The sequence below is a fragment of the Danio rerio genome, chromosome 12 (genome assembly GCF_052040795.2).
Source record: "Danio rerio strain M-AB ecotype USA chromosome 12, GRCz13ab, whole genome shotgun sequence".
Classification (NCBI taxonomy): Eukaryota; Metazoa; Chordata; class Actinopteri; order Cypriniformes; family Danionidae; genus Danio; species Danio rerio.
This window is the reverse complement of record NC_141032.1, coordinates 18,462,888-18,483,015: the sequence shown is the minus strand read 5'-3', so window position 1 is coordinate 18,483,015 and position 20,128 is coordinate 18,462,888. Positions and strand designations below refer to the sequence as shown.

At 32.7% G+C, this 20,128-nt stretch overlaps 1 protein-coding gene across 1 annotated transcript; it reads right to left on the bottom strand.

The window, feature by feature from the left end:
* Window positions 1-256: 256 nt before the first annotated feature.
* Window positions 257-16,544, bottom strand: muc13b (mucin 13b, cell surface associated; the record flags this gene model as incomplete). Its single annotated transcript, NM_001308550.1, is given in 18 exon segments — window positions 257-997; window positions 1,321-1,516; window positions 1,611-1,698; window positions 1,805-1,842; window positions 4,484-4,526; window positions 4,626-4,760; window positions 4,869-4,971; window positions 5,461-5,567; window positions 5,816-5,935; window positions 8,052-8,111; window positions 8,293-8,325; window positions 11,289-11,333; window positions 11,496-11,552; window positions 11,723-11,779; window positions 11,956-12,006; window positions 12,188-12,244; window positions 12,415-12,465; window positions 16,379-16,544. Coding segments are annotated over 18 exon segments (1,455 nt in total), but the record flags the coding sequence as incomplete, so codon positions are not given.
* Window positions 16,545-20,128: the final 3,584 nt, after the last annotated feature.

Genomic DNA, 20,128 nt, shown 5'->3' with positions numbered 1-20,128 from the left:
CGTCAACTATCATAATATAATCTTCTATGTTAAGCTGCTTTGACACAATCTACATTGTAAAAGTGCTATAGAAATACAGATGAATTGAATTGCATTAATTTTGAGTGCAATAACATAATAGTGAAAAAAGATAAGATATATATTTATCTTTTTACCTTTTTTCAATCTTATTACCTTGTTTCCCTTGATATTTTTATATTTTAAGAGTTGCTTAATATGTGATAACAAACAAAAATAAAATACTTGAAAATAAAACACATTTGGAAAATTATTAAAAATGTCATAACTTTGTTATTTGAAAAAATCATATTGTTTATTATAATTCTTTAATTTATAATAAAATACTTCAACTGAATTGTCAAAACATCATATAATACTTCAAATGGTTACAGTTTGAAAATGCAATAATCATATTACAGCTTGAATATCTCAAATGATTTAAGATTCTTTTATGTACACCTGAGTTCCAGCCCAAGCATTAGCAACACTAAACACAAGCCCAAAAAAATGACATAAATACAAATATTCACATATCAAACTTAGCCACTCATTTTACCATTTAATTTAACACATGGGTGTGTTTTAGGATAAATAAAACTGATTTTATGTTTGTAAGTTGGTAGAGCTTCCATTCAACAGTTAATGAGACATTTCCTCCAAATACTTCAAAGCAAACACTTGTATCAAGAGTGAAGCCCATAAGCTGATTCATTAGCAGGAAAAAAAGTTGTATTTAAGATTGCAATGTCATTACAAACTTTTAAAATTTATTATTTTTTTAATTAAATAATGTCATGCAGTACATGAAGATGAAGACAACTCATCTAATTGTACTCATGGTCCAATATTATTAATATCTGCGCATTCTGTCATCATCTTGCCGGAAGTATGGGTTTTGGACACTGCCATTATCCATTCCTCTTGCAGCAGAGTAACCCGAATACGCTGGGGGAACTTGAGTCCTGTAACTCGGTGCCTCTTCATATTCATGGTAGCGCTACAAAAACACAAATTATGTTTAGAAATACTTGCAGACGAAAAATTAAGTCATTTTTTATCGCTTGGATCAAACCTAACATAGATGTCTAAACACATCTTGATTAAAAATAAGGCTTTATCTGGGCTTTCTGAAAATTTATAGACGTCTAACAAGAGTTTAATAACTAAATTTTGATTCTAATAACTAATTTTGTCAGACAAACTTGTTTAGCCTATGTTTAGACATCTATTAAACACGCAAAAATGCTTGCTGGTTAGGCTGGAAGAGAGTCAGCATTTCATTTCTTTTTGCACATGATTAGTGTTTTAGTGTAGTGTTACCCCTTTGCTTTCTGGGCGATCTCTGGTCACCAGGCTCTGATTACTGTCACTATTGGTCATCTCCAGATTGTTAGACTTCCAGTTTGACTCAGGGTTAGCCCGAGGGATCCTGGGAACTCCTGGAGGTTTATGCAAATCCTTATTGCCATAACTTAAGCTAAAGTCTACCTCTGGTGAGGAACTTCCCTTTTGATTCCTAGAGTTGAAAATGGATGCACAGACAAGAAAGAGAGTTATAGCTATGGAATGTTTGTAATAATAAACCTACAAAATGTGTGCTTGACTCTCACCTGCAGCTTACAACTATCAGGGACACCATGAAGATGATCAGCAATGAACCCAACACAGCAGATACCACAACCACAATCAAAAGATTCGCTGTAATAAAAATTTGCATTACACACTGATGCAGGAATGTTCCTCAAACTATTAGAATAATAGAGAAGAAGTGCTTTATTCAGGTGATAGTGGATAGCTGACTTACAATCATCGCAGTTAAACCCAGCAAAGCCAAATGGACATCTAAAATAAACAAAAAATAGGTATTCGTGACGCAGTCAAAAACAAAACACATATTACATTTATTTTTTTTGCAATGTAAATACAGGCAGCTTTTTTATTCAAAAAGTCAGTTCACCCCAAAATTGAAATTCTGAATGAAAAATTTAGGTCATTCCAAACCCCTGAAAAATATTTTTTTCTTAGCCCCAAAATAAATGCGTTTTTAATCAAATCTAAGAGTTTTTTTATAGAAATCTCTTAATTGGGTGTTCATAAAATATATACAGTGCTCAGCATATACAAGTACACCCCTCACAAGTCTATCTTTTAAATTCAAATTTTTATAGGAAGCTTTACAACATTTGTTATGATTATCTAGCGGTTACAGATCACTAACTGACTACAAATCCATCATTATGGACTACAAGATCCAGTCATGCACCACACACACAACCGGTTCCTGATTCTGACTGATTGCATACACACAACCCGAGGATTGTCAAAGACTGATTACATGCATTATTTATACAACACGCACTCGCTCACACACACACACACACACACACACACACACACACACACACACACACACACACACACACACACACACACACACACACACACACACACACACACACACACACACAGGGCTGAGCCTTGTTTGTTTATCTGTTATCATTACGATGCATTTTTCCTTGCCTTGTCCCGCCTTGTACCAATCCTAGTTTGTTTATTTGTTTATATTGCCTGCTGCCTGCCTGCATTGACCATTCGTCTGTTATTTGACTGGATTCCCTGTGTATAACCATTGCCTGTCTTAACATTTTCTGTTGAATAAACCTGCATTTGGATGCGCAATTCACTTGTCAGCATCCCCCTTATGGCAATATTATAATTTGTGAATATACAGTACACTGAAGCCAAATCTGGAGCTTATCTAACAAAATAACATACAATAACTCTCCAAAAACTAGCACACCCAAATTTATATGTTAAAGAGAAATATTGTATACCATTTTTTAAAAAGAGGAAAAATCAAGCGAAGCAAAAAATGTAAAAATTTGGTTGAAATTTTGTAGGTTGCAAATCTTTTTTTTTTTTTTTTTTTTGCAATATTTTATTTGAATTTAATTGTCTTATCTTTCAATTTCTAAATATGTTTTGTGACAAAAATATCATTTTAAAGGATATATCTGTTTATTAAATGTGTTTTGTTTAAATGCACCAAAGTACATTGCCTATTCACTAAAATTTTTTTACAAATATTTATTTTCAAAAATGGGTGTACTCAATTATACTGAGCACTGTATACTTTAAAAAATCCCTATGAGCTGAGAGCATGACGTGATCACTATATACACTATAATATATATATATATATATATATATATATATATATATATATATATATATATATATATATATATATATATATATATATATATATATATAAAAGTTAATAAACAGTTTCCATATTTTGTGATTCAGTGTTTTTCATTTTTTTCATTTTTTTTTAAATTCGCATTAATGAACCTTGATTCTGCTCTGTCAACTTTTTATGTTGAAAATTTAAATCTAGTTTAACAAAGTGACTTTTATTGACATTTTAGTTTGAAATAATATATAGTGAAATAAGTCTGTAAAATAGCAGAAAATGTACTGGCAGTTTAATAAAAGTAAAATTTTTGTACTATAATATACAACACCAACCCAGGCAATATATTACTTTAAACTATTAAAAATGACAGTAAAAGCCACTTTTTCAAACTTTTCAAGGTTAAAGATTGTTGAAAGAAAGATCAAGGTCCCATAATGCAATTCAAAAGCATACATAAACAGGAAAAAAAACAAAAACATGAACCATAAAATATTGAAAACTGAGTGTTACTAAGAAATACTGAGAAAATTGTTTAAAGTTTGTCTAAATGAATAATCAAAAGTTGTTTTTTGATATATTCATGGCAGGAAATGTAGAAAATATATTCATAGAACATCATCTTTACTTATTATTCTAATGATTTTTGGCTAATGACTGAATATTCTAATGAATATATGCAACATAAGACTGATTTCGTGGTCCAGGGTCACATTTAAATTTGGTCACAGAAACGGTAGAGCTGGTAAGGTTTGTCCTTGTGCATTTAACAGGTGTAGTTTGATCAATGTTAATATTTTAATTACAAAAGTCTTGGGAATTAACTTTTGATCTCTATACAAACATTCTGAAGAGTTTAGGTAAAGAGAGAGTTTTCATAAAAAGATATGAAATAAATCTCTCTTATATCTCAAATAATATACACTTTTGTGTTCCAAAGATAATTTATTTATTAATTTTTTTTTTTTTTATGTGGAATGATGAAACTAAGAAATTTCATATTGGAGTACAGTCATCCAGGTTAATCTGTTTTGTGCCTCTGATCCTGAAATTTATATCTTCCTTATAGAGTTTGGAAAAAGCTCTTGTGGCTCAGAACATCCCTATTTTAGGGTGAACTGAACCTTTAAGCAGCTGTTTCTGTCAGATCTTTATGACTCCAATCATGTAAGCTCTTGCATTCAGATGCTGACTTGTACTGTATTACACTTGAATGCAACCTGTTAATATAATGAAATCTTCCTGTAGAATCGTTAAAAAAAACCTTAAATAAAATGACCCACATACTTTTCACATTTGCCATCCACTGCTTTTTCCCCACTTGGGCAAGCTGTTGAACAGATGGAAGAACAATAGTACATACTTTGGTAGCTTGTCTTTTGTTTTAAAGTTGTCCATATGCAAAAATGAAAAAAACAAAGATACTTACCAATGCAGGAATCTATTGAGAAATCAGACTTTATGTAGCCATCTAGGCAAGTGCATGTTGCAGCACCACCCCCTGGCTGCTCATCACACTTTGTGGTTCTACTGTCACAAGCACCAGCACTACACAAAGTGACGCCTGAGAATTGAGTTAAAATGTATCAATGCATGCTTCTAATGATGAAAATAGTTAAACTATTAAATATTCTTATAAGTAAACAATTTAAAAGATGACAAAAACACACACTTTTAAAACTGTCAATCGAAGCTTTAATCTTGTCTTCAACTTCTTTTGATGTGGCGGCGGATGATGACTCAAAGATGTTCTGCACTTCTGCAACTATACTGCCAGGACTGGAAAGATTGGTACAAGGAAATCATGATTATGTAAAAAAAAATAGTAATAAAAAAATACACTTTTAAAATTCACACATGCATCTCAGCTTGTTTTATGTTAAAAAAAACTCCAATTGTGAAAGTAAAGAGTAAAAATGACAATTATTATTATTTATTTTTGTGAAAAATTCTATTTATGCAATAAATATTCAAAAAATAAAAATTGCCCAAGAAGCAATAATTGTATATTCACAAGTATTTACAAATAAAAGCAAAAGCAAAGTCAATTATAAAACATATTACTTACCTTAGTTTTAAAACTGTGGAATTAAGATAACCTTCTTCACCCTTAAGAGCCATTCTGAGCTGTATTTGGGTTAAAAATACAAAAAGCAATACAAACCATTTAAAACCATTCTTTATGTCACTTATTTAAAAAAGGAAGAAGCAAGGATCTTTACATTGACAAGTAGTAAAATCATAAATGAAATTCAATTCCTTACATCATCTTCAATTTTATGAGCTTTGTCTTTAAACTCTTTAGATGCTGTGTCAGACATTTCTTTTTTAAAATCCTCTTCTAACGTTAAACTACCAGGGAAGACCTTTCCTGAAATTGTAAAAGAATACAACATAAGTAAATGTGTTCTATGATAAAGAAATGTATAATAAAAAATGGCAATACACCAAGGTGTAACTTTCAAGCTGCATGCTATTGTAATTAGCTCACAGGAAATGTCAGTTTGATTCAGCAGATTACTTAAAAAATGCAGCTTCAATTCTATACCACAAGCTACAGTGTATTGTATTTTACATATTATTGTGTGTTCTGATGACTCAAAATGGAGGCAGTCATACTTCGAATGCAGCCGTCATTTTCATCATAAAATAGCCCAGGCCGACAGATGCAAGCAAACGATCCTCCAAAGCGATTTTCACAGGTACTGCCTCCAATACAAGGACTAGATGCACATGGACCTTAAAAATAAACAAACAAGATGAGACATTTAACTTTTGGGAACTAGAAAAAAATCTTGTCTAGCAGCAGTTTTAACTATTTTCTGTAAATATGTGGTCAGGTTTCCCCCACAAGTCCAAAGACATGGTGAATTGGGTCAGCTAAATTGTCTATAGTTTAGTATGTGTGTGAATGAATGCGTATGGAAGTTTCCCAGTGATGGGTTGCAGCTGGAAGGGCATGCGCTGTGTAAAACATATGCTGGATAAGTTGGCAGTTCATTCCGCTGAGGCGACCCCAGATTTATAAAGGGAATAAGCCAAATAGACAATGAATGCATGAATGAATGTTCTAAAATGACAATTTGTATGTCCTCACTCAAACTCTACAAATGGTCTACTGACAACAAAACTATTTGGGTAATGTTACGTAATTAATAACAGTAATTACAACGATTTATATCATTTCAAAACTGTTATTTGAAAACCATTGCATTTTGTTATATTAGGATAATAGTGAAGTTTATAATGTTTTTAATCCTGATTTTTAATTCGTCAAAATACTGTGATAGAATTATATACCAGTTGACTAGCATGTTCAAGGCGTAGAAATATCCAATTTATGAATACTGAATATTGATTTTTTCCCCACAAATATGGTTTATTTATTTTAGTAAACTAGTCTTTCTTTACACATAATTTTCTCTAGCTAAAATAACTAAATCTAAATAAAATATGATCAACAAATATAATTCTAAACCTTGATCTTTAAAAAATGTGTAATTGTTGCAACTTAAAAAGGTATGACAATACTGAATCAAGTAGTTTAGATATAAAAACAGACAGGTACTAATTTACAGTCTGTCTGTGGGTTTAAGTTTTTAATAGAGATAAAAGCACAATTTCAATTGTAAAAAGTTTTAGTCTTGCATGAATAATGGCACTTTTTCATTCAAAAGTCCTTACTTCGGAACAAACAATTGCACTATTAGCACTATAACTAAAATTACAACAAAAACAAGCTCAAATTTTGTTATAATAAGTGGATGTGGAAACTCAAAAAAAAAGTATTCTCCACCATATGGCACTTCTTTAATTATGTTTTTTATATATGGACACTATATAAGAGAATTGTGGCATGCTATGTCCTTAAAGGTTCAGGACACCCTGGAGTACTGTTTTTAAGATTTTAACAGATTTGTGTGTGTTGAGCATCATTTAAGACAACATCAGCATCTGTTGGCTTTAATTGTGGGGAAAACTAGATAATTTTGAGTTTTTGTCAGCTAATTTCATCTCCCGGGTTTAAAATAATTCTTGGGGCGGGATCAAAATCGGTGAGGTATTGTGAATCTGCTAGTGGAGTAATGACACATCGGTTTTTCATTATTATTATGGCTGAGTTTTCCTATCCTATGAGAAGACCCTGCTTCTTAGATATTCATGAGAGCATGTGCTTTCCGAAGGCAAGGCAGATCTTCCAAGCTGTGAGACCCAATGACTGGGTGAGACCGCACACGGCACGGGTCGTATGTGCTTGTTTCCATGATCCCCAGGGTTTGTTGCATGTTTTCCCCGCAATGCTCTCAGGGCCGATACAGCAAAGCTGTTGGTTTGCAGCAATAATTTTTGTCGACGGAGCTGTACAAGAATTTAAGAATGGCGGACTTTGCCTTTTATCAGTTGAGTTCTTTACGATTCAGACACATTGCTTACATCTTTGTTGTTGTGGTCGCACATGTTTAAAATTCTCCAGATTACCGGCAGGGCTAATGGTTGAAATAAATGGTGCAAGAGACCTGCTGCACTGCTATTCACTGTGTCTGCATTCAGACCCGAGGACTGAGGAGGAGAGAAGTCCTCCTCATTTTACGAATGGAATTACGAATAACAAATGTAGAAGGGTATTAAATTACTTACTGTTTATTTATTTGCATTTCAACTTTATAAACTATAAAATCATTGGTCTCCTCAAGGTTTGTGTCTCATTTTATTTATTTATCTTTTTAATTCTGAGGTAGACTTGAACCTTGAGGGAGGTTTCATGACCCTTTAAGGATACCTTTTTACTATTAAAAAATGACAATGTAGTCTTTGAGCCTGCTGGTGGGAATTTGTACTATGGATATACGAGTACCTTGTGTCGTAGTGGCTGGAGTGGTCGTGGTGGTGGGAGGAGCTGTGCTTGTTGTGCCATCTGGTAAACAAAAATAACAATAACTTAGACTTGTCACAGCATTAATATAATGTTACACTCTGATGATTTGAAGTTTTTCTTTTATCCTCTCTTGTAAATCGCTTTGTGTTAATGCATCTGCCAATTTAGTAAATGTAAACGTAAATGTTGATGAGATTTTGTACTATGTATATAGGAGTACCTTGTGTCGTAGAGCCTGTGTCTGTTGTGCCTGCTGGTAAAAAAGAAAAAAAAAGACTTGGTCCTGGTCATATAATTAGAATAAGTTCAAAAAGTAGATTTATTTCACTAATTCCATTCAAGATGTGAAACTTGTATTGTGCATACATTCATTCCACATAGGCTGATATATTTCAAGTGTTTTTTTTTTTTTACTTCAATGATGACAACTAATAAAAACCCCAAATTCAGTATCTCTGTAGTATCTTCAGTATTTGAATATTGTGAAAAGGTTCAGTATTAAAGACACCTGGGGCCTCATGTTCGAAGACTTGCGTGGAAATCTTACTAAAACATTGCGTACGCACAAAGCTGTAAATGTTGAATGGCGAATCTCACGAATATTCTTTTGTACATCCGAATGAACGTGAAACTGAGCGCAACATGCACGAGCACAAAACCCCTCCCTGCCTCCTCCCCCGTATGAATATGCCAATGACTATGCTAATGGCAAAACCCAACGAAAAAGCAATGGCAAAATCAAGCAAAAAAGAAACTTTGAACAGAATGTGAATTGGAGGTGCTGCTTTCGGAGGTAAACCGGAGAAAAGCGGTGTTATTTGCAAGTTTGTTCTCCGGAATTAACAACAAAAGAAACAAAATAGAGTGGGAGAGTTTAGCTGATGCGGTTAACACAGTTGGGTCTGAACATTGCACTGAGTGCATCAAAAAAAGAAATAGTGTGGTTTATATCTGTAAAATGTTGCAGTACTTTTAACAGTCTCAGTGGCGCACCTCGTAAGACGCATGTGATCATGTATTAATTAACACGATCGAGCATGAACTCGGCTCGAATCCAGTGTATGAGCTCATTCTTTTTTCCCCCGCTACATATCAGATTTTGCCCACTATTTATCACGAGAAAGACAAGTAGGAATCATTAATAAGTTTGTGCATCATATTTTTTTGCACATTTATTGAATGGAAATGTTTCTGATTCACGCATGCAAATTCATCTTCAGATAGTGTCTTTATAGCAATGTGCGTGCGGTAGATCGCTCAGATTACATTGGGAAAACAGGCGACCGCTGCAAATTGTGCTTTAATGTTTAGCTGATCTACTGTATGGTATGGAAACCTTATATACCTGCTAGATGAACCCGTCTCATACAGCTGCCATTGCAAGGCTCAGACACTTTGTAGAGAGGAATTTAACACAACTGCCTCTAGGAGTCGCCATTGGAAATAAAACACACAAAAAATGTGCGTACGCCAGCCAGAAAGCTGCCGTGAAGCTGCGCACATTCCCACGTTCAGTTCATTGTTAGTAAATCCAAACGTGAGCGATTCTGAGCGTGAAACCTGGCGTGAGCAAAGTTTTTGTGCGTACGCAGCGTTGATACATGAGGCCCCTGGTGAGCCATGGATTATGGCTTGCGTACAAGTGTCTGGTAACCGGGTTTTTATCCCACAAAACTTGACCTGGCTCCCTGATCTGAATCTGAACAATGTTTTGTTTTTGTACTTCTGTGGAAGTCACAGTTTGTCCATAACAAACACCATGTTCGAGCAAAAAGATATCCATTACTGCACATGGAACCAGGACACCCTAGGTCAAAGGTTGATTGTCAACTTTGTAGTTGTTTCATCTGATCTTTGACTGGATGTCTTGGACTTTCACTCAGGTAAAAATAGGGACAGAGCTGTCAACAGGGTCCTCTGTAAATGTCTGTCTGAACCACATGTGAGAGGGACTTTGACCATATCCTGATGGAAGCTGGAGACATTCAGACAAAGTGTTGTCTCATCTGGACTGGGCAACTGGAATGTTGGTTATCATTCTTAAGAAGGGGGGCTGAAGGGTGTGTTCCAACTATAGGGGAATCACATTCCTCAGCCTCCCTGAAACAATGACGCAATTAAAAACAACCGAAGTTGACCAAAATGCTTCACAATAATTAAAAAACGCAAACAAGGAAGTCAAAGACTTGCTTAAAAGCCAGTACAATAGCAAATAAAGCCCATTTCTGTGTCAAAAGCTTTGTCAAGCAGAAAAAAACTTCTGCTTAAGATATAAAAACAGACAGAGATGGTGCCAAACTAATGGAAAGGGGCAAATCGTTCCAAAATTTAAAAGCAGCTACAGAGAAAGCTTGGTCACCCTGACATTTTAGCCAAGACTTTAAGAAAATCCAACCAGATTTAGGAAGAGCTATGTAAATTTTGTCCAGGCTGCAAAATACAGGACCAGCTTTACATCCTCACTGGGATCTTTGAAGGTCTATGTGAGTATGTCCGACCAGTTCATATGTATTTGTGGACTTGGAAAAAGCATTCGACCATGTCCCTTGTGACATATTATAAGGGGTGCTCTGACAATATGGGTCCGGAGGTGCTCTGTTAAGGGCTGACCGGTCTCTGTATGAATAGAGCCGGAGTTTGGTTCACAATACCAGCAATAATTCAGAATTCAATTCCATTCAATTGTGGTTTATTTAAATAGTGCTTTTTACAATGTAGATTGTGTCAAATCAGCTTAACATAGTTCTAGTGAAGTCCAGATTTCAGAGTATTGTACCCAGCACATGTTTGACTCCAGCAGGGCTGCCCTTTTTCACCGGTTCTGTTCGTTATTATTATGGACAACATTTCTAGGTGCAGCCTTGGACCGGAGGAGCTCTGATTTGTGGATCACAGGATTATATCTCTGCTATTTGCAGATGATGCTGTCCTGTTTACTTTTTTAAACTTGAACCTTCGGCTTGTGCTTAGACTGTTTCTTGCCAAGTGTGATGTAGCAGGGATGCGAATCAGCACCTCAAAATTTAATGCCATCGGGCTTAACCGCAAAAAGGTGGCCTGCCATTTCCAAGGTTGATTATGTTTTGATCTGTTTAAGTACCCACAACCCAGCCCCAAATAAGCAGCAGCTAATAGTTATAAAAACCTCTGGTAAATGAGTAAATGTAAACATAAATACTCGTGAGAATTTGTAATGTGTTGTATCTTGTGTTGTACCAGCTGCAGAGGTGGTGTTGGCAGAAGCCGTGCTTGATGAGCCTGCTGGAAATAAAAAAAATAAAATTACATCAAATTTGACTTGTCAATGCATTTAAATACTACAACTCTGATTATTTGAATTGCTTCTTTGACCCCCTTCATTTAAAACCGCTTTGGGCAAAAGCGTCGGCTAAATAACTTTTTGTAATATGTATATGGGAGTACCTTGTGTTGTAGTGGATTCAGTGACAATGGGGGAAGGAGTCGTCGAGCTTATTGGGCCTGCAAGTATAAAAAAAAGACTTGTCATACCATTTATGTCATACCATTTATGATGATCTGAAGTTCTTCTTTTACCCTCACTTGTAAATTGCTTTGTATAAAGTGTCTGCTAATTGAATAAATGTAAACATAAATGCTGGTGGGGTTTTGTACAATGGATATGGCAGTACCTTGTGTTGTAGGGGCTTCCGTGACAATGGGGGAAGGAGTCGTCGAGCTTATTGTGCCTGCAAGTAAAAAAAAAAAAAAAGACTTGTCATACCATTTATGCACTGCAACTCTCTGATGATCTGAAGTTCTTCTTTTATCCTCTCTTGTAAATTGCTTTGTATAAAGTGTCTGCTAATTGAATAAATGTAAACATAAATGCTGGTGGGATTTTGTACAATGTATATGGCAGTACCTTGTGTTGTAGGAGCTGCATTAGTGGTGGTGACAGGACCTGTGCTTGTGCCTGCACGTTAAAAAAAAAAAAAAAAAAAAAAACTTAGACTTGTTAAAGGATTTATATAGTGCAACTTTGTTGATTTGAACTGCTTATTTTACCCTTCTTGTAAATCTTTTTATGTAAAGGAGTCTGCTAAATGAGTAAATGTAAATGGTTGGTGGATTTTGTACAATGGATATGGCAGTACCTTGTGTTGTAGTGGTTTCAGTGACAAGGGGGGAAGGAGTCGTCGAGCTTATTGGGCCTGCAAGTATTAAAAAAGACTTGTCATAGCATTTATGCACTGAAACTCTCTGATGATCTGAAGTTCTTCTTTTACCCTCACTCGTAATTTGCTTTGTATAAAGTGTCTGCTAAAAGAGCAAATCTAAACATAAATGCTGGTGGGATTTTGTACAATGGATATGGCAGTACCTTGAGTTGTAGGAGCTGCATCAGTGGTGGTGGCAGGACCTGTGGTTGTGCCTGCACGTAAAAAAAAAAAAAAAAACTTAGACTTGTTAAAGGATTTATATAGTGCAACTTTGTTGATTTGAACTGCTTATTTTACCCTTCTTGTAAATCTTTTTATGTAAAGGAGTCTGCTAAATGAGTAAATGTAAATGGTTGGTGGATTTTGTACTATGGGTATGGGAGAACCTTGTGTCATAGTGGCTGCAGTGGTGGTGGTGGCAAAGTTGTCCTTGTTGTGGGACATTTTAAAATGTTTAATGTAAAAAAAGCTTAGCGTGGCTTAATGTACCTAAACATCAACCCGAGAAACCCAAATGTCTGTCAAACTTTTCTCGTAATTAACCCTAACTACTGTAAAAGGAACAAGACCCAATTTCATAGATAAAATAAAAAAACATTACGTTAAGCCTTTTCTTCCCCATTGAGATCTATTATAAGGAAAAAGCTTAACATGGCTTAATGTACCTTAACATAGCAAGGAAAATCAAATTTCTATCAAATTTCACTTGTGATTAGTTAGCATTAACTACTAGCAAAAGAATGAGCCCCGTTATCACAGCTAAAATGAACAATAATGTGTTAAGCGTTTTCCCCTATGTTGTCGTGGGGATGTCAATGACATGCACTAGCGCATTCTTTTGACAGGAAGGGTTAAAATTTATAAATAAAATTAGATTTTATTAACAGCTCTTTTAACATTTGGTTTCCCTCGGTTGTTGTAAAGTTAGTTTAAGCCTTTCCTTATTATGGACTTCAATAGGGAGAAAACACTCAAACGTGATATTGTTCACTTTATGAAAATAGTGCCCGTTTTTTTGACAATACTGTTAATCACAAGTAAAGTTTGACAGAAATTCGGGTTTCCCTGGTCAGTGTTAAGGTACGTTAAGCCATGTTAAGCTGTTTTTTTTAGTTTGTTTTTTTTATAATGGAATTAAAGTGATGTTGTTTACTTGATACACAAAATAAAAGCTTGTTCTTTTTACAGCAGAAAGTGTTTATGAGTATATTTTTATAAAAATTTGTCTCCAGATGTGGTAAATTGAAACCACATTAAGCTCTTATAATGGAATTCAATGGGGATAAAACACTTAACGTTACATTGTTCAGTAAAATTTCATAGATTTTTGGTATGCCCTTTTTGTTTAGGTACATTAAGCCATGTTAAGCTTTTTCCTTTTATAATGGACTTCAATGGGGAAACGCATAACGTGATAATTTTCACTCACTAAGATTACAGCTCATTCTTTTGACATCGGAAAGTATTTGTCATGAGTAAAATTTGATAGGGATTTGATTTTTCCTACTTGTAGTTAATGTACATTAAGCCATGCTAAGCTTTTTCCTTATAATGGACTTCAAAGAGGGAGAAAACACTTAACGTGATGTTTTTTTTATTTTATTTTATCTATTAAATTAGGTCTCATTCTTTTTACAGTAGTTAGAGTTAATCACAAGTAAAGTTTGACAGAAATTTGGGTTTCTCTGGTTGATGTTTAAGTACGTTAAGCCACGTTAAGCTTTTTTCACATTAAGCATTTAAGAATGTTCCCTTTTTGTGCCAATGGTAAAACTTTGTGGTCTTACATAAGGTATAGGGTTTGTTTTGTTTTGTTCATACAGTTATTTAATGCAACAAAATTGCTTATTGTAAGTTCATGTTAATTCTCAGTGCATTAATTAATGGTAACAAGCATGCATTTGAGTTTTAATCATGCGTTAGTAAATGCTGAACTGTTTTTTTTTTTTTTTAAATACATGCTGTACAAGTATTGTTCATTAATAGTTCATGTCAGTACACCATGTTAGTACATTATTTAACATTAACTTATGAAACCTTATTGTAAAGTAACCATAACCAATAAAATAAAACAATACAAAATGTGCTTATGTTGTATTAGAAAACAAGATTTGTAAACAAGATCAGCTTGATGTTTCTAATTGTCAAAATGTCACTTTAGCAGAAAAAAAAACATGATGAGATGAAAAATATGAATAAGGAAAAATGTCATCTTTGTTTTAAAGGTATTTCAGGAACTACAAGTAATTATTCATAGTTTTGTTTGTATGCTTCATGAGAGTTAAATTCATCAAATAATGGCATTTAGGGTAGGGCCTTAATCACATCATATCTATTGGAATGAGTAGATCATTTTCTTGGGAAAGCAATAAAAATTGTAAAAGGACTTTGAAAGCAATAAAACGTCAACAGTTCCCCAAACACCTCATAATGAGGATAGCAAAGTTCACAGTGTCATTTACCATCAACAGAGGAAAGCAAGATCAAGGTAAACTACTGTAAAGAAATAATAAAAAATAATAGTCAGTAAAAGATTATGACAAACCAAAAGAACAATCAGAAAACACTGAGACTATTGAATAAATTTGCCAAAATATATATGGGTTTTTTATCTGTATATAACAATGAAATAACATGTCGATTAATGTAAAGGCCCATATATATCGCTCTATATTGGAGGTATATATCATCTATTTGATCATGATCTCAAAAAGCACAGTATTACATTGTGATACAACATAAAATGTTAAATGTTATACTAGATTTGCATATGTATAAAAATATTTAACATTTAAAATATTGAAACATTTTATATATACACAGTGCAAGGCATTTTTTTTACAGTATTTCCTATGATATTTTTTCTTCTGGAGAATGTTTTAGTTCGACTAGAATTAAAGCTGTTTTTATTTTTAGCATTTAAACCAATTTAAAGTATGTTATTAGCTCCCTTAAGAATTTTTTTTTCAGTTGTCTAGAGATCAAACCATTATTATACAATAATTTGCCTAATTACCCTAACTTGCCTAATGAACCTAGTTATTAAACCTTTAAATGTCACTTTAAGCTGACAAGTTCTGTTATCTTGAAAAATAATGTCATAAAAATGAAGATATAAAAGATGAAGGAAAATTAATTATCACTTATTAAAACTATTATGTTTGGAAATGTGTTGAATAAATCTTCTTTCTGTTAAACAAAAATTGGGGGAGAAATATATTCAGGTGGGCTTATACTTCAAGAGGGCTATTAATTCTGACTTTTTTTAAACCCAAATTTTCATCTTCTTAATAACTACTACGACAAAATAGCTTTAACAAATGATATATGGTCACATTCAGATCAAACAAATCATCACCCCTTTACTGATAATATAGCTTGAGTAAAGTTAATCAAGTTAAAAATTAGATTCTAAGTCACACTGATCGAAAACTCAAAATAAATGGTTTACCCACTGAACAACCTCTCTGCGAATAAATAACAGATAATCCCACAGTTTTTTTTTTTTTTTTTTTTGGAGTTATTAATTAATAAACAATGACATTTCTTCTGCTATTCTATACTGCTATGCCTTCAAATATTTAAAAAAACTACTTGGTTAATAATTAACCTTCAAAGCTAAGCAGCATTCTTCAAAATAATAGCAACAATTACTTATCTTCCATGCTAAAAAGCTAAAAAATAACAAATAATCATTGTGTATCTAATCATAAAAAATAGAACAAGCTATTAGTACTGAAAGTTCTGAAAATTGTGAGTTTCACAAACTATAAACAACATACAACATTTAAAGGGATAGTTCACCCAAATATGTAATATGCTGTCATCATGTACTCATATGGTTTCAAACATGTAAGAGTTTATTTTTTTAAAAGAAAGGAAGATATTGTTGAAGAATGCTGGTTCCATGCTATAGGGAAAACACAATGAACGTCAATTATGATCAACCAGCATTTTTAAAAATATCTTATTTTGTGTTTACAGAAGAAAGAAACTCAAATAGGTTTTGAAGGATAAGTAAAACATAATAAAGTAACAAGTGTAAGGTGAGTAAATGATTTTCGTGTGAACTACCACTTAATTAAATTTCTCTAAAAAGGTTTTTATAGACAGGAAAACACTCACTTGAACCTTGTGCAGTCGTTGCAGCCACTAAGCAGAAGATCAGAAAGGTCTTTAGCGCTTTTTTCATTTTCAGATTTTACTCCGAGCAGGAGTGCAGTAATATAAGGAAGTATAAAAAAATCAGCTCGTCTGGTTGCTGGACGTTTGGCACTGCCGTCTGTTCAGTGAATCAAATGTGTTAAGACGCCCAGTTTAAACATTGAGATCAGGGGGAAGCGCTGAAGATTAACTTTTGACGTGTGACGACAAAACCACGGTCCGCCTTTAATATAAGATAAAGCAGGTGAGATACAATTTGACACTATGTTGATAGATAGATAGATAGATAGATAGATAGATAGATAGATAGATAGATAGATAGATAGATAGATAGATAGATAGATAGATAGATAGATAGATAGATAGATAGATAGATAGATAGATAGATAGATAGATAGATAGATAGATAGTAAAAAATGCAGGGTTCCACACAACTCATTTCATTCATTCCATTGTCAAAACACAAATCGATTAAGTTAACCTAACGCTTTTCACAAATTCATGTAGATTGAACAGAAAAATTTAGGTTGTCACAATGAAATATTAATAATTGTGCTGTTTCAGCTCATTTTAATAAGTAGTTTGAACAAGTAAACATGATATATATATATATATATATATATATATATATATATATATATATATATATATATATATATATATATATATATATATATATTTTTTTTTTTTTTTTTTTTTTTTTTTTTTTTTTTGTCAGGAGGTAAAATTTAGGTATTTAATAAAGAGATATTTAATAAAAGTGATAAAGTTTAAAAACCCGGGTCTCTTTTTACAACCAAAGATGATTCTTTGGATTTACTAAATGCATTTAATTTTAGTGGTTGTAAACAATTTATTTGGGCTAAATTTAAACAAACATTTAGATTGTTTTGAATAAGGTTGGTTAGGAATACTAGACCTTTAATGCTACTAGATTTTAGTTGCACGTTATTTAATGATATAATTTTAGTATTTACTTCAATATTAAACCATTATTTATTATTTTGCCTTCATAAATTCAAAATTAACTGCTTATTAATAATTATTAAGGTAGTAAGGTTTAGATTTGGGATGTAGGTAGATTAGGGATAAAATTAAGCCGAATATTATAAGTGCCAATATCTTAATAATAGAGTGGTAATAAGCCAATAGTTTAGTATTTTTGACGAAAATACATTTACAGCAATGGCAAAAGTTCACTTTTTCATTTGTACATTCCATTTAACACTTAAGGGGATGAAAAGGCACCATTAATATGAATTATAAAATTTTAAAAGGCTGTGGCAGAATCCAGTCAAAGTTTAAATAATAGGCTTCCTAGTGATAACATTACAATGACAATTTTGCCAAGGTTCTGTACAGATGCAAAGAATACCCCCATTCAAAAAGCACAAAACACACTCCAAAAATCATTACAGCTGAAAATAATTGTGTGTTATAAATTGTAGGTCAGATGGAAACATAATCATAAACTGTTTTATTAACGAACATTATCTTTGCAGTTTGCCCTTTTTTGAGTATGATCTATCACATCAGTCCAGATGAGTCACTAAAAAAAGCATCCGAATTGGACTTCCTGACTGACAGGACTGATATTAGAAACCAGTTTTAAATGGACATATTATCTAACTTCTAAAAAAGTAGATTGCTACTGTCTGTGTAATTTTTATTAAAAATTCCCCTTTTTCAATTAAACGTTATTAAAAAATATATTTCTTAGATAATTAAATAGCTACTAGAACTGTAACTGAATATTTATTACAACATTTGTATTATTTCCTGGAACTGAATCTGAGAGGTTTTTATGAAGTAAATCTTGTTGTTGACTAAACCATTGGCTTAAACACTAACCCAGTCTGCCATGTAATGAAAGGTTATAATGCAAAGAAATAAATTGTTTTATAGACTATATTTGACCAAAGTTCAAAACATCATAGCAGCAAGTTTGACTTACTGGAAATTGAAATGGTCTTGTTGCTAAGTCACTTACGCAATATACTAGAAATCCAACCCATTTTTTTACAGATAACAAACAAAGGACAAGTATGTAAAGTCATTATGCACCATTTCTGTTTTGACTGAGATACATGAACAATCTGGTTCATACTGTATAATATTTACATCTGATGGCAAATAATTAACAAGATAATTTGGCAGAACAAATCTTTTTTATTGTTGTTTTGTTTGAGGAAATTGGTCAGAAATCTTTCCGTTTCTCTGTAACCTGAAATCATAAAACAAATTTCTAAGTATTTTGTTTAATTTCCATATAATTATTTCACTAGAGGTTCTCGCTTTCTCTCCATCTATCCATATTTTTATCATAATTTGTAAGAAAGATTATCAGACATTTAGAGAATTAAACAAATACTAATAAATCCGGTTAAATGTTTTTTTTCAAGTGGTAATTAATTTAAATTTCATCCATAACTTGTATGAAATGTTTAGCAGCAAAGACTCAGAAGAATATGACCTAAGTTGACCGAAAATATGATGAACTCTAAGTCTGTTGACACATCCCTGTCAATATTTATGGTCCCCAGTAAATTCTTGCCCGGTAAGACATGAAGTTCACTCATTTAAAATATATTACTCATTTGAATATTTGACAACATAAAAAGGGAATGTTATTTTTGATTAATAATGCTAAGTTACTAATTTAGCTTGATATGCATGTTTCGCATTATTGCTGAACAAAAATAAGCCAGCTGGGATTTTATAAGTTCTCTTTTGCTGCCATCTGGTGGTACAAAAAATTATATTTAAAAATTATTTCAGTTAATTTAGGTTTTATATTTTCTTTGTTGACAGTCACAGATGGAGACGCCAAGTTCTTCAGTTTTAGACTGTGAAAAAAAAAAAACCTCTAAAAATGCTACTGTAAAAATCTGTTAGTTAGTACATTTCCTTAATATACATGTTTAATAGCATAAATTCACTTTTCCAGAATTCCCTGCATAACACTATATATGCATTTTCATTAAAATGACCATGGATCTTTTTTACCTTCAGTTATGTACATTATACTTTTGTTACATCTAATGTTAATAAATAATCGTTAATGCATTATTTTTGTGTGTCATGATGGTGTTAAGTTGAATTACATTGAGCATCTTCTCTCAAGGTTACTACAGGTTTTACCAAGTTAACTTTAAGACATTTTTTAAGACCATTTCAAGTTAAATTTTTGATTTATACAGGGCTAAATGTTAAAGATGTTTTTTGAATATCCCAGTTAGAGACGATTTTCACTTATCCTATCAAAAAATCTTTAGAATTGATTACGATGAAACAACAATAATAATTTAATAACAACAAATATAGGTCAGGATTGTGTCCTCAGCATTAAATAAATGCAGAACATGTAAGTAAAGTAATTAAATGCTATTTTTTTTAAATAAAAGGTTTTACTGAGATTGTGATTGTTGGTGATTGGGTAGTTAAGACCTGTTAAAAAAATAATTAAGGCCTTTAACACAATATTTTAGTTTATTAAAACTTTTTAAGGCCTAAAATTTAGCTTTTGAGATTTAGGACATTAAGACTTATATAACCCAGCGGATACCTTGTCTATATATAAGGGGTTCTCTGCTGCTGGGAAAAGGTGTTTTTTAGAAAATTATCTTATGATTTCTACCATATTTCAACCGTAAAGTTCTGGCAATGATAGCTGCTGGTTTTTCACCATACATTTAACTTTTTGTGTGTGTG